Below are 12,627 nucleotides of genomic sequence, written 5' to 3' on the forward strand. Positions count from 1 at the left end.
CAGCAGCTCTGGGCATCAGCTTTATTTTTCTCAGGAGCGTCTGCCTGGGAACATGGGTGCTGGCACTTGGCGCTGACACATACCAGTCACTTCATTCACAAATGGGGCCAGGCACTGGGTATCCTCCATTTCTTCTCCAACTCCCACTCTGTGCTGTATCCAGGGTGGGGTTTGGCTTTCTAGGCAACAGCCACTGGCCCCAGAATGGGACAGAAGGGTTAGAGAAGAGCTGCCAAATCCCCTGTACAGTGGGGAGGGGCTGGGGCAGGTAACGATGGGTGGTGGCATCTAGGGAGAGGCAGGGGCCCTATCCAGCCCCGGGCAGCTGCGCACCTGCTCTCACTGACCAGGCAGGCTCACTTGGGGGCTGGTGGGTTGGTCAGGGTGGAAATCGCTTTCTTTAACTGCAACAGAGAATAAAAGGGTTGGGAGGAAGGATTCTGACTTTGGAGGCCCCCCTAGGGTGGATGTTGGGGTGGATGATAAGCCAGTGCCTCCCCATTGCATCATGGGGTCACTGAGCCCGGAGAGCAGAGGCTCCTAGGGGTCCCCAGACCCAGTGGTCACTCGGGTCCCAGCTGTGAGGTTCATCAGAGTCCTCAGAGGCTCTCACGCTTAGGTTGGGAGAAGTCCCCCCACCTCCTCTGCCTCACCCTCCCCGAGAATCCCATACCTCCACCCAGGTCACGGCGCCCACAGCTCTGCCCCGCGATGTCACATAGAGCAACTGCAGGTTCAACAGCTCAAACAGGTGGTGCGTCTGGAGGGTTCAGAGAACATTCTGGGCTCAGGGTCCCCCTGAGGCCCACTAACCCACCTCTCAGCCTGGACTCCCCCAATTCTAGGGAACTGGCCTGCAATGTGCAGAGTAACCACTAGGGGTGGCCAGAGTCCATGCAACAGCTGGGTGAGGCCCAGGGGCAGAAGATGCCATTATCCACCATTACCCACCACCATCATGGTGCCATCCCCTGGCAGTGAGGAGATAGGCCCAGGCCCAAGACCCCAGGCTGCTTGTGTCCCTGGCCCACATCGAGTGCCAGCTCTGCCCTAGGTGGTTGAGTCATTTGTTCAAGATCACACAGGGAGAATGTGGCAAACTTAAAATTGACCTCTGCCTACATCTTTATGGGAAGCTTGGGTTTTTTGGTTTGTTTGTTAATGTTTCCCGCCTCCCCCCCCCCCCCAGCACTGTCCCTGAGCTATTTTTCTAAAGGCTAGTGCTCTACCACTTTGAACCACAGTTCTACTTCCAGTTTTGAGGTGGTGAATTGGAGATAGGAGTCTCATAGACTTTCCTGCCCAGGCTGGCTTCAAACCTCAATCCTCAGAGCTTCCTGAGTAGCTAGGATTACAGGCATGAGTTACCAGCTTTTAACCAGTGTCTGCACCTGAGTGCTATCTCCCATACTCGCCCACTTCCCTCATCTTTCCACCATCCTAATGGGTGAGGGGTGCCCAGGCAGGAGCTGCCAGGCCCATGCCCATGCAGATGAGGAAACCCTAGGGGGGAGCAGAGATCACTTGGCACAGGGGAGAAGCTGGAGCCTGACCCACCTACCGGCTTCCTCCCCCTCCTCTGGGGCCTTCTGCCTGCCTTCTCCCATCCTCCCCTTACCTGGTGCAGGGAGGTCTCTGGGGACAGCTGTAGGGTCACTGGCTCCATGGGACAGCCCCCAGCCAAGAGGTCCTGGAGACAGCACTGGGGATGGGGGAGGGACAGTGGGATTCCAGACCCTGTTCCCAGAATGTCATCTTATCTTCCCCTCCCAGCCCTGCCCACCACCCTACCCTGGCCCAGCCCCTCCCGGGCACTCACTCACTCACCTGTTGGCCTGCCACCCAGCAAGCTGGCTCAGCATGGAGGGCCTGCACCAGCTGGGCCCTTCTCACGGTGCCCACCAGGATCTGAGACTCTAGGATGGAGGGAGAATTCACATTAACTGAGCCCTTACTGTGTGCCAAGCATGATGCTAGGGGTGTTCTTGTGCCTCATAGGAAACTTAAGGAACCAGTAATGTGGAGATCATCCAACTTAGACTAGCAACGGAGGCTCAGTGGCACTGGGCGAGGCTAACTGCCAATCTCTGATGTGGAGGTTTGACAGCTAGTGATGGTTTAGTTCTTAGAATTTAGACCCACAGGGGATCTTAGATGTACCTCTGCCCAGACACTCAGGCTCAGAGCAAGGCCAAGGGCATCCCGCCCCTCCCAGGCAGCCACCCCTTCCTGCCAGGCACCTGTGCTCTCCACCAAGGGATACTGGGCCTCATCTGTGGAGGTCACCACCTTGACCACCTGCTCCAGCGGGGTGTCCTTGGCCAGGGTGGTGATGGCACAGTTCATGAAGTGTCCCACCGTCGTGGGGTACGAGCTGGGGCAGACGGAGGCTCCATCAGGTCCTGGCTAGGGGTGTCAGCCCCCAGGTGAGGCAGGGCACATGGGGAGCCCTGCTGGCCCAGGACCTGAGGATCTCTCAAGCCAGGGTGGAGGCTGGGAGACTCCAGAGTGAGTGCCCACCTCATCCCACCCCCCAGGGAGGAATCTGGAGACCAGGTCTGATTCCTGGGCCCTAGACTGCAGTGGGCCCAGACCATCTCTGCTTGTAAGGATGGCAGAGCAGGAGCAGAGGGGGAGGGGAGCCCTGGCTGTGGTGTTCCATGTGACCTTGATCTATGAGACCTTGGGCAAGACCCAGGCCTGCCTCAATCCCAGCATCCTCACACAGCCATCAGGCCACTGGGAAGACTAGAGACCAGAGGGCAGCCATGACTCATCCCTCCCATGCCCAGGTTCAAGGTCAGCCTCAGTGGTGATTCTTGAGGCTCCACTACCGCCCCCCCCCGGAAACCCTCTCCCTTGTCAGCGAGCCTCAGGCAGCCTGCTCACCCGATCTTGCGCCCCCGAATCCATGGCAGGTAAGGCAGTTTCTTCATCATGATGGTGCCATTATAGAAAGAGGGCTGGCAGTTCTGGGAGATGGCATTAGCCATCAGCACCGCCATCAGCACAGGCAGGGCGTGCAAGATCTGGCCGGTCAGCTCAAAGGCCAGCAGCGCCGTGGAGATGGTGTGAGTCACCGCTCCAGAGAAGGCCGCAGCTCCTGGGGGGCGGGGGGGGGGGGCAGAGCCAGGGCAAAGTCGTTCAATCCAGGGGTCAGACTCTCCCAGGGACAGGGTGGGCATGGCTTTTCCCAAGGCAGAGGACCCATGTTGGCCACTGCAGGACCTGCCTTGTACCTGGACTTGGGGAGAGGAGAGGGATAAAGGAGAGCATGTGGGATGGAGAAGACAAGAGACTAGAGAAGTGCGGAGGCTGGGGTCAGGGAGGCCGCATGAAGGGAGGGGATCTGGACACTCAGTGACACCCCCTGTGCCCTCGCTAGCACCCTCTCTCCACTACAGCCCATCCCCAGGAGGTCTGCCCACCCAACCTAGCCCAGGGCACTTACCTGCCAGAGCATAGCCCCCAGGCATGATGGGATTGATGACACCTCCAGCCACGATGCCCTCAGGGAAGGCGAGAGACAGAGCCTCCCCCAAGAGGCGCCCAATAGCAGCTCCTGCCGCAGATGAATGACTGCCATCAGGGGCAGCCATGGTGACTGACCTGGCCCTCAGCCCTCTGTCCCTGGGGCCATGCTCAGCACCACCCTGGGAGGGCCGAGAAGGGCTGAGTGCCACTGCTCTCCTGCAATGCCCCGACCCTTAGCTACCCCCAACTCCAGCTCACCCATGATGAACACAGGCATGAAGAATCCGGCAGGCATGGGGATTGTGCTGACCAGAATGAGCATCCAGAACTGTGGAGGGAGAGGGTGGACAAGAGCAGGAAGTGAGGAAAAAACCTGAGCAAAGGAGGGACAGGACAGAGGTCCCAGGCTGAGGTCCCAGGCCTGTTCCCCAGGCAGTGTCTGGCTTAAAGGACATGACTCTCACAGTGTCCAATGCCTGCGGGCAGCATGTCAGGTTCGTTCCTTCCTTCCTTCTTTTCTTTTCTTTCTTTTTTTTATTTTTTGGTCAGTCGTGGGGCCTGAACTCTGGGTCCGGGTGCTGTCCCTCAGCTCCTCAGATCAACTCTAGTGCTCTGCCACTTGAGCCAAGTGCCATTGCTGGTTTTTCTGCTTATGTGGTACTGAGGAATCAAACCCAAGGCCTCATGCATGCAAGGCAAGCGCTCTACCACTGAGCCACCTTCCCAGCCCCCCTTCTTCTTTCTTTACCTGCTCTTTAGGTACAAAGAATACCACCCCATCTTAAAGAAGTAAGCAAGGCTGAGGATAAACAGCACACCCAAGACCGCAGCAGGTGGAGCCCAGATATGGCATCTGGTGGGCTGGGAGGAGAGCCCACAGTGTGATCAAGCAGTAGAGTGCCAGCTGAGTAAGCACTCGTCCTTGAGTTCCAACCCCACTGTGGAACTCTGTCTTCCTGGTGGAAGGGGAGGCTGCATGCCCCAGTTCTGAAGATCAGCCACTTGCCACCCAGAGCTGGCCTCGCTCTGCCCTCTCCCGGGGAGGACCCACCTTCATAACCAGGAAGAAAGCCAGCGTCCCAAAGATGGTGAACCGAGGGTGGTACCACTCAAACCACAGGTTCTGAGGATCAGGCTCAGCAGGCCAGGGCGGAGACGAGTTCCGGGTCATCAGTGCCCAGGAGTTGTTGTCAAACAGTGTGTCCAAGTGCTGCCTCATGGAGAGCTGGGCAGGGGCGTGAGGGGCTTCCTCTTGAAGTTACCCGACCCAGTGAGACAACACCCTAAAGGGGGAACCCTCCCATTCCCCAGCCCTTACCCGGGAGGCCATGAAGCGGCCCACGCCAGGTGGGTAGGTGATGGAGGCCAGAATCAGGGCGCCCAGGGCAGCGTACAGAGGCTTGCTGTGGACAAAGGGGGTCCAGTGCCAGCCCCTCTCCTTCCCCCCACAAAGTGGGTTACCCAGGAAGGGCCAGGCCGCCGTGCAAGGATTGAGGATGGGGGAGGAAGGACGGAGGAACCAGGGCAGACCCTCCAGGGATAAGAGCAGCGAGCTGGCCCCAGGAGCTCAGAGGTGATCAGGGGCTGGGCTCATTGAGACTGGGTCAGGAGAGGGACTCTGCCTGGGACCTAGGCAGGAGAAAGCTGTGGGGAGCCAGGGCAGGGGGCAGGGGAGGAGACGATAGGAGGGGTGTGAATCTCAAGAATAGAGGAGGTGCTGGCTTTGCCCTGAAGGGACAGTGGCTAGTGAGGATGTACAGCAGGAATGGAGGTTCTGTGGGAGGGGGTGGGGCTGGGGCTCCTGGCTGGAGCCTGTTGAGAAGTTAGTAAGGTTGGGACTCAGGGGCTTCCTGCGGGGCCACGCTGGCCCCTGACCCACCTGGTGGCCAGCAGCTTGGAGGTGAAGCGGTTGGTCTTGATGAAGCCTAGGAAGGTTCGCTGGCAGAAGAGGTAAACACAGCTCAGGACACCGCAGATGGCCCTGGGGACATGGACAGCTGAGTCCCTAGCCCCCCACCCCACCCCCAGCCCAGTCAGGCTGGGAAGAGACCACAGGCAGGCTCTCAGGGCCTGAGACCCTGCTCACCCCAGCGCCACAAAGAAGAAAATCTCAGGCAGGTCAAAGGGCACATCCACAGGGAAGCTGGTCTTGTAGATGGAGGTGATGGTCTCTGGGGGAGGAGGGCAGTGGGGTCAGAGGTCAAGCCCTTCTCAACCACACTGTGTCCCAAAGGAAGAGGCAGGGCTGGAGGTGCAGTGTCGACCCCAAACCCCACAACCCAGCCTGCCATCATGCCATCCTGCCTTCCTGCCAGCTTTGCCCTCTACCCTCTTCCTCCCTCTCACTGCCTGGCACAGCTCAGCCCCTTCTGTCCTCTGGGAGATGCAGGGGGGAGGGGAACGCGAAAGGGGACATAGCCCAGACAGGGGGAGGGGGAAGGGGGAGCAGAAGACAGGGGAGAGGAGCTCTCACCCTGCTCGCTGTTGAAGACTGCCAGGAGGCGGAAGGTGAAGGCCCCGCAGGTGGCAGCGAAGAAGCCCCTCCAATAATTCCAGACGGTAAAGTGAGAGGACATGACCTCGATGCTGAACAGGACGCCTGGGGGGACACGCAGCTCGGGAGGTGAACTGGCCGCCCAGGGCCGCACCAACAGCTGGTTTCCAAACCCATGTATGGGGTGGGGGGCGGGGATGAGCAACTGGACATCAGCCCACCCTGCAGAACAGCAGTGGGAACTGGAAGACACCCCCTCCCCCCACACCTTTACAGGTGTGTCAGGAGTCACCTGATTGGTTTGGACAGCACCGTGGGAAGAGGCAGGGGAGGGACATAGGCAGTACTAAGGCTCAGGGCCTGGAGGAAGGGTCTCACCGCTGAAGGGGGCTGCAAAGACCGTGGCCACGCCCACTGCTGCTGCTGCCACCAGCATTTCATGTTGCTTGCTCTTGTTCTGGGGAATCAGGACCTGGGCTCAGGGCTACTCTCCCCACCCCCCACCATCCCTCCATGGAGGCCCTCCCTGAGCCCCTCACCTCAGACTCCCCGATGGTCCTGGTGCGCACCCGGCCCAGGTAGGCCGCAATCATCACACTCAGGTGCACGAAGGGTCCCTGCAGGGGTGAGGTAGTGGCAGGGCAGGTGGCCTGTGGCCTGGGAAGGCTAGGTTCTTGCTCTTCTTTCTCCTTTCCCTCTTCCCCCTCCCCTCCTCCTCCTACCACCCCATAACATTTCTCTCCTTCTCATCCTTAGCACCCAGGGTAGGAAAACCAAGAACAGCACGGCTTCCCCACCCATACCCTCCTACCCTGCTGTGCACCAACCCCCCAGGCCATCTTGAACTGGCTTTGTTCATACCTGGAGACCTGGCTGCTCTGTAAGACTCAGCTCCCCAGCAGTGCTGGCTGTGGTGGGGACAGGGAAGGCTGAGGAGGAGGATGGGGTGGGGTGAGGAGGTTCTCTCTGACCCTTACCACTTTGCCTAAGAAGACAGTGCTGCCTGTGGCCAGTGTGCAGGAGAGTCCAGCCACCTTGGCCCCAAAGTTCTTGATATCCAGGTAATTTTCCAAGATCACACCTGACAAGATGGTCTTCAACTCCGGGAGTCCAGATCCTTGGTGGTATGGACAGGGCAAGAGGGTCAAGGCCTAGATTAGATCTCCTAACACTGAACACTGAACAATGGACCAGTCAATCAATAGCTCTGTCTCTCTGTGTGTGTGTGTGTATGTGTGTGGGCGTACGCATGCACACACGTGTGCACTCATGCAAGCACATGCACACACACCCACTGGTACTAGGGCTTGAACTCAGGTTGAGGTCTTGCTCAGCTTCTTTTATTCAAAGTGACACTGTAGCACTTGAGCCATGTATCCAATTGGATGACTTACTAATGAATTGGAGTCTCACAGACTTTCCTGCCCTCTCTGGCTTTGAACCAGACTCAGTCTCCTGGATAGCTAGAATTCTAGATCTGAGCCACGGGACCTGAACCTCAGACACCTCATGAGGGGAGGATTGCTGACCTCAGTTGGCAGGAGAGGAAGCTGAGGCACAGGGTGGGCATGTGAACTGTCTGTGCCCTTCTCCCCCTCCTGGCCTGTGCTGGTGGCTAGCTGATCAAGCCAGTGCGCAACACCAGGCCACCACAAGCCCCTTCCTGGAACAAGTCACTGACTCTGGCTCTGCAGGGGACCGTACCCAGGAGAGCAGACAGAGCCCATGGGAACCCAGAAGTCCACATCTGCCCTTCTCCCTTTGTGACCTGGGGGACGGACACCGCTCTCCAAGCAGGCATCCCTGGCTGGGAAACGGGGCTGGTGATTCCTGTGTCCCCCAGAAGCCCCACAGGCCCAGAGGACACTGCAGTGAAGACCTGCTGGCCAGAGACAAGATGGCAGACTCACCTCCAGAGAAGGGCGTGATGCTTTGGGAGAAGCCAGAGGAGAAGGACAGGAGGGCCACTGGGTACACAGTCCAGGAGAGATACCGCAGCAGGTGGCTATCCCCGATCTCTCCATATAGCCACATGTGAGCTGGGGAAGGCCGGGCATCAGGAGCCACCACAGGCTCTGCAGCTCCCCCTCCCCCATGTACACCAGGACACAGGGGCCCCACGCCACCCAGTGTGTGTCAGACCCTCAGAATGAAGCGAGGGTCCCAGGACCATGTCCCAACTTGACTACTTCTGGCCTGAGTGACTATGGGCAAGTGACTCAACCTCTCTGAGCCTGTTTCCTCACCTGCCCAGTGGGCTATCATGGAACCTTTTCACAGGTCCCAAAATCTAAGTCACATCCTGGTCTCACCCCTCATTGTACAGATGTGGCTGTGTCCCAGAGAGGGACAAGTTCCTAGCCAGGGTCACAGAGCAAGGCAGGAGAGAGGCCAGCCCCAGGTGTGGTCAAGCAGAGTCGTCCCCCCCTCCTGCCCTGGCGACCATCGGGTGACCTGGTGACCATCCCAGAGAGCAGGAATCCCTGGTCCAGGGCGGGTGTGTGCCAGGCCGGCTTACCTCGCACCACGCGGCCGATGGCGAAGTTCATGGCATAGCTGATGAGGGCCATGAGCACCCCGAGGATGGCCAGGAAGTACCAGTCCTCATCCACGCGGAAGAGCTTCTCCTTCAGCCACTCCAGGCCGCCTGCCAGGGCATTGGGGGCACAGCCCAGGTGGAGGGGTGCCGCGACAGCCCCTTCCCTGGAGGCCTGCTCAGACTCTGGGCCGGGACAGCTGGGCAGGGGCTTGAGTCTGACATCACCCCCACACCCTCTCTTGTCACTGTTGAAGGATGGTCGGTGGCACCAGGGGCTGGGTGGGGTCAGCACCACAGCCCTGCTCAGCATCTCTGCAGAAGCTGTGGCTTCTTGCCCCTGAGTGGCCACAGGGCCTGCCTCCCCCAGGGCCTGCAGGGCCATCTGTCCCCTGGGCCCCAGCAAGCCCTGGCCACTGTTTGTCAGCCCAGCCTGGAAGCTGGGGTCGGGGAGCCTCAGTACCTGGCAGCAGGCGGGGGGAGCTGGGGGGAGGCCTATACATTGGCTCTCTCTGGGGTCCCTGCCTGCTCTACCCCCAGGGAAAGGGACAGTCTGGTGTCAAGGTGAACAATGAGCTTCAAGTTTCAAAGAAGGAGCCAGGGGCACAGCTCCCCGGCCACCTGCGGTGGCTCCTGCTGACCACAGCCCCCCGTGGAACAGGTGGGGGCCAGTGGACATGGGGAGCAGGCCTTGGGCTGTGTCTCCCAAAAGGGAGAGGCCGACCTCTAGCCAGGCAGAGGGGAGGCAGATGCCCCTCCCTGCTGCACCCAGGAGCCTGGGGCAGAAGGGGCAGGTGGGGTGGGATGGGGTGGGGTGGTGAGCCTGCCAGGCGCGGTGTCCCCAGAGTCTTCCATGGGGGGGGAGGGCCCCAGCTCTCACGTTGGATGCGTCCCCGGATGCGGGGACACGGGCCCCACAGCTCCTGCAGAGTCACGGGCTTCCCCGAGGAGCCCTCACGCAGCCCCACCAGCTCCTCCATGGGCTCTGTGAGGACGGGCAGCCGGACTGTGGGCGGGCTGCTCCAGTGCCAGCACCGCGTCCAGGCTCTGGAGCAGTCCACCTTGGGAAGAGAAGGAATGGCCCCGGCCATGAGTGCGTGTGTACGTGTATGCATGTATGTGTGCGTGCATGTGTGTGTGTGTGTGTGTGTGTGTGTGATGTTAAAGAAGGGGACAGAGCCTCTGTCACTAGGAGGGTGGCTGTGTCCTCCAAGTGGGCTGGAAGCTTCTAGGTGTCCCCTAGGGACCTCCGTGGAGGCCCTGGGCCCTCACCAAGCCCTCCCTTGCTGTGGCCCCTGCTGCCACCCTCTGGGACACTGAGCTGCTTCTCCTGAGAGCCTTCGCTGTGTCCCTGTGGCACACTCTCTGTGGATCCCCGGAGATGGCTCTGCTGTTCCCATGCCCATCCTTCAGCATTCTGTGCCCTCAGGCCAGGTAGAGGAGGAGGAACTTGAGGATGGACGTGGGGTGCCAGCTCCAGCCCTCCCCCCTGCTCTGCAGATCTCACCCCGGTCAAGCAGCCAGTGTCCTTACCTGTCAGCTCGCCTGCTGAGGCCGCGACTGTCCCTTCAACAGAGCCTCTTTGTTCGCTGCTCCTGAGCACCTGGACAGGTGCACACTGCACCCGCCAGCACCTCGCCCTCCACAGGGTGACCGTGACCAGTAGGAAGGTCCGTGACAAACCAACCAGAACTCCCTGTGCCCTGAGCATGCAGGGCACTGCTGCTAAGGGGTGCGGAGACCCTCCCCCCAGAACCCAATAAAGCATGGCATCTGACATAGCCTTAAGTTCCTGGCTGCTCTGGGACCAGGTCTGGGAGAGGGGGGTGGCGGGCACCCACAGCCCGGGGCTGAGCCACCTCCGCCCAGGCTGAGGCCGAGGCTCAGGGCTCTGTGTTCTCAGCTGGCCACAGAAGGGGTTGACAGAGAGGAGAAAGCGCAGGGGCACAAGGGAGTGAAGGCAGCTGTGGCTGCACCCTGCGAGGCAGGAATTCTGCTCTGCCTTTCACAGAGTTACTCTCAGTGCTCCTGGAGACCCAGCTACGTTGTCCTGTTTGAAAGAAATTGCATCATAGTGTAATGAGGCCGTTAAAAAAAAAATTGTCCAAGATCCATGGGGTTGATCGGCACGGTGGCACACACCTAGATTCCCAGCTACTCTGCAGGCTGGGACAGAAGGACTCTTGGAGCCAGGCACCAGTGGCTCATGCCTATAATCCTAGCTACTCAGGAGCCTGAGATCTGAGGATTGAGGTTCAAAGCTAACCCAGGCAGGAAAGTCCCCATGAGACTCTTAGCTCTAATTAATCACTCAAAAACCAGAAGTGGCACTGTGGCTCAAATGGTAGTGTGCTAGTCTTGAGTACATAGAGGCTCAGGGACAGCGCCCAAACACTGAGTTCAAGCTGCACAATAGACAAAAAAGAAAGAAAAAGTTATGGCAAACTAAATTTTAATTCATTATTGTAGAAGTAAGCATTTATGGTTTGCAGCGTTGGGGATCAAACCCAGTGTTTCATACCTGCTAGGCAAGAGCTTCACCATCGAGATTCATACAAGCCTTGGTTTCTGAAACAAGATCTCACTCTTCACTTTTCTACGTGATGGTATTGCAGGTCTGTGCCTCTTCGCCTAGCTGAAGAAAGACCTTTAAAATAAATCCAGCCTTGCCTGCAGGCACAGTGCATATTAAATCTCCAGCACGGTATTGCAGCATGCCAGGTTTTTACATCCGTGCATGGGGATGTTGGGGTCAGGGCATCCACCTGGGAGAACCCCAAGGACAGGCCTGCGCTGTTTTGCTGGGCAGGAGGGAAGAGAGGCTGCGAGGAGCTGCGGGAAAGTATTGTGTGAGCTGATTTGCTAGACCCCAATCCTGGTAGTGATTTCTACCCCTGTTCACGGACCCTTGCTTGAATCTACCAGTTGATATATTGCTTTTTTTTTCTTAAAGTATATCAAACACTGATCACTGTACTGGACACTCTGCTTGGGTCACCTCCTGTAAGGTAAATGGCACTGCCATGGCCTTCAGAGTAAGAAGCTGACATCCTGAGAGGTTAACCTTCTCATCTCCCAACATCCAGCTAGTCAATAAAGTCAACACTGCATCAGTGGGGTCTGTTCTAGCACTCAGGTCTCAGGTCTCTGCATGCCAAGGACAGCAGGGCACAACCCACGCATGGACAGACCCTGACCTCATATGGAACCAGGGCACTCCCTCGTCTCTTGTCTGATCTCTACTTGTTCAATCCAACCCACCTTCAACCTTCCTCCTCCAGGTTACCACCTCCAAGAAGCCAGCACAGCTAGAAAACACATTGATGTTTTTGGCCATAGGTCTGGCCCTCTGGGGTTGGTTCTGTTTTTTGGAGGTTCCAGAAACTTCAGGAGGTAGAGCCTAGGTGGAGGCAGGAAATCACTGGGGATGAGACTGTGAAAGTTATTCCTAAACGGGGCGCTGGTGGTTCACACCTGTAATCCTAGCTATTCAGTAGGCTGAGATCTGAGGATCGAGGTTCAAAGACAGCCTAGGCAGCGAAGTCCATGAGACTCCTCTCTTCAATAAACTACTCAGAAAAAGCTGGAAGTGATGCTGTGGCTCAGTGGTAGAGCACTAGCCTTGAGCACAAAGAGGCTCAGGGATCACACCCAGGCCTTGAGTTCAAGCCCCAGGACTGGCAAAAAAGAAAAAAAAAAGTTTTTCCTAGACCAGGCCCCCTTCCTCACTGTCTGCTTCCTGCCCTCCATTGGGCAGAGACCTTCCTCTGACACACGTTCTTGTGTCTGCACTGTTCTACTTCACCATAGCCATAGAAACACAAGGCCAAGCCACCGTGGACTGAATCCACTGAATCTGTGAACCAGAACAAATCCTTCTTCCCCTCCATTGTTTTTCTCAGGTATCAGTGACCTGGTACCAGGAGTGGAGTCATTACCACTCAGAAGTTCTTCAGCCTTTGGAACTGGTTTGTGGGAGGACTTTGGACAAACTTGGCAATGCAAGCTTGAGAAAGCCTATGGTGCTGTAGGCAGGGCTTCCTGAGTGACAGAATCCTGCTCGAAACAGGAACAATGAAGGCTTCTGAGATTTCAGATGGGAGCCAGGATGCTCCTTGGCATT

General features: G+C 58.1%; 1 protein-coding gene across 2 annotated transcripts; it reads right to left on the minus strand.

The window, feature by feature from the left end:
- Positions 1-7: 7 nt before the first annotated feature.
- LOC138814809 (chloride channel protein ClC-Ka) lies at positions 8-10,119 on the minus strand. 2 transcript variants are annotated; one of them, XM_070003878.1, is made up of 21 exons: positions 10,038-10,119; positions 9,385-9,565; positions 8,487-8,615; positions 7,879-8,007; positions 6,946-7,085; positions 6,508-6,585; positions 6,347-6,425; positions 5,948-6,073; positions 5,561-5,645; positions 5,354-5,455; positions 4,793-4,877; positions 4,526-4,699; positions 3,733-3,802; positions 3,452-3,562; positions 2,890-3,103; positions 2,241-2,374; positions 1,828-1,916; positions 1,619-1,702; positions 674-760; positions 334-404; positions 8-193 (listed from the first exon to the last, which is right to left on the minus strand). In XM_070003878.1, exons 2-20 carry the CDS (start codon positions 9,482-9,484, stop codon positions 357-359), a joined length of 2,064 nt encoding a protein of 687 aa, XP_069859979.1. In that variant the 5' UTR covers positions 9,485-9,565; positions 10,038-10,119; the 3' UTR covers positions 8-193; positions 334-356. The 2 variants fall into 2 exon arrangements, with proteins under 2 accessions (XP_069859979.1, XP_069859978.1); XM_070003877.1 differs by having other exon boundaries at positions 8-404.
- Between the last annotated feature and the right edge of the window lie 2,508 nt (positions 10,120-12,627).

This window comes from Dipodomys merriami, unplaced genomic scaffold (genome assembly GCF_024711535.1).
Source record: "Dipodomys merriami isolate MVZ:Mamm:240054 unplaced genomic scaffold, mDipMer1.0.p SCAF_613, whole genome shotgun sequence".
In the NCBI taxonomy this organism is placed as follows: Eukaryota; Metazoa; Chordata; class Mammalia; order Rodentia; family Heteromyidae; genus Dipodomys; species Dipodomys merriami.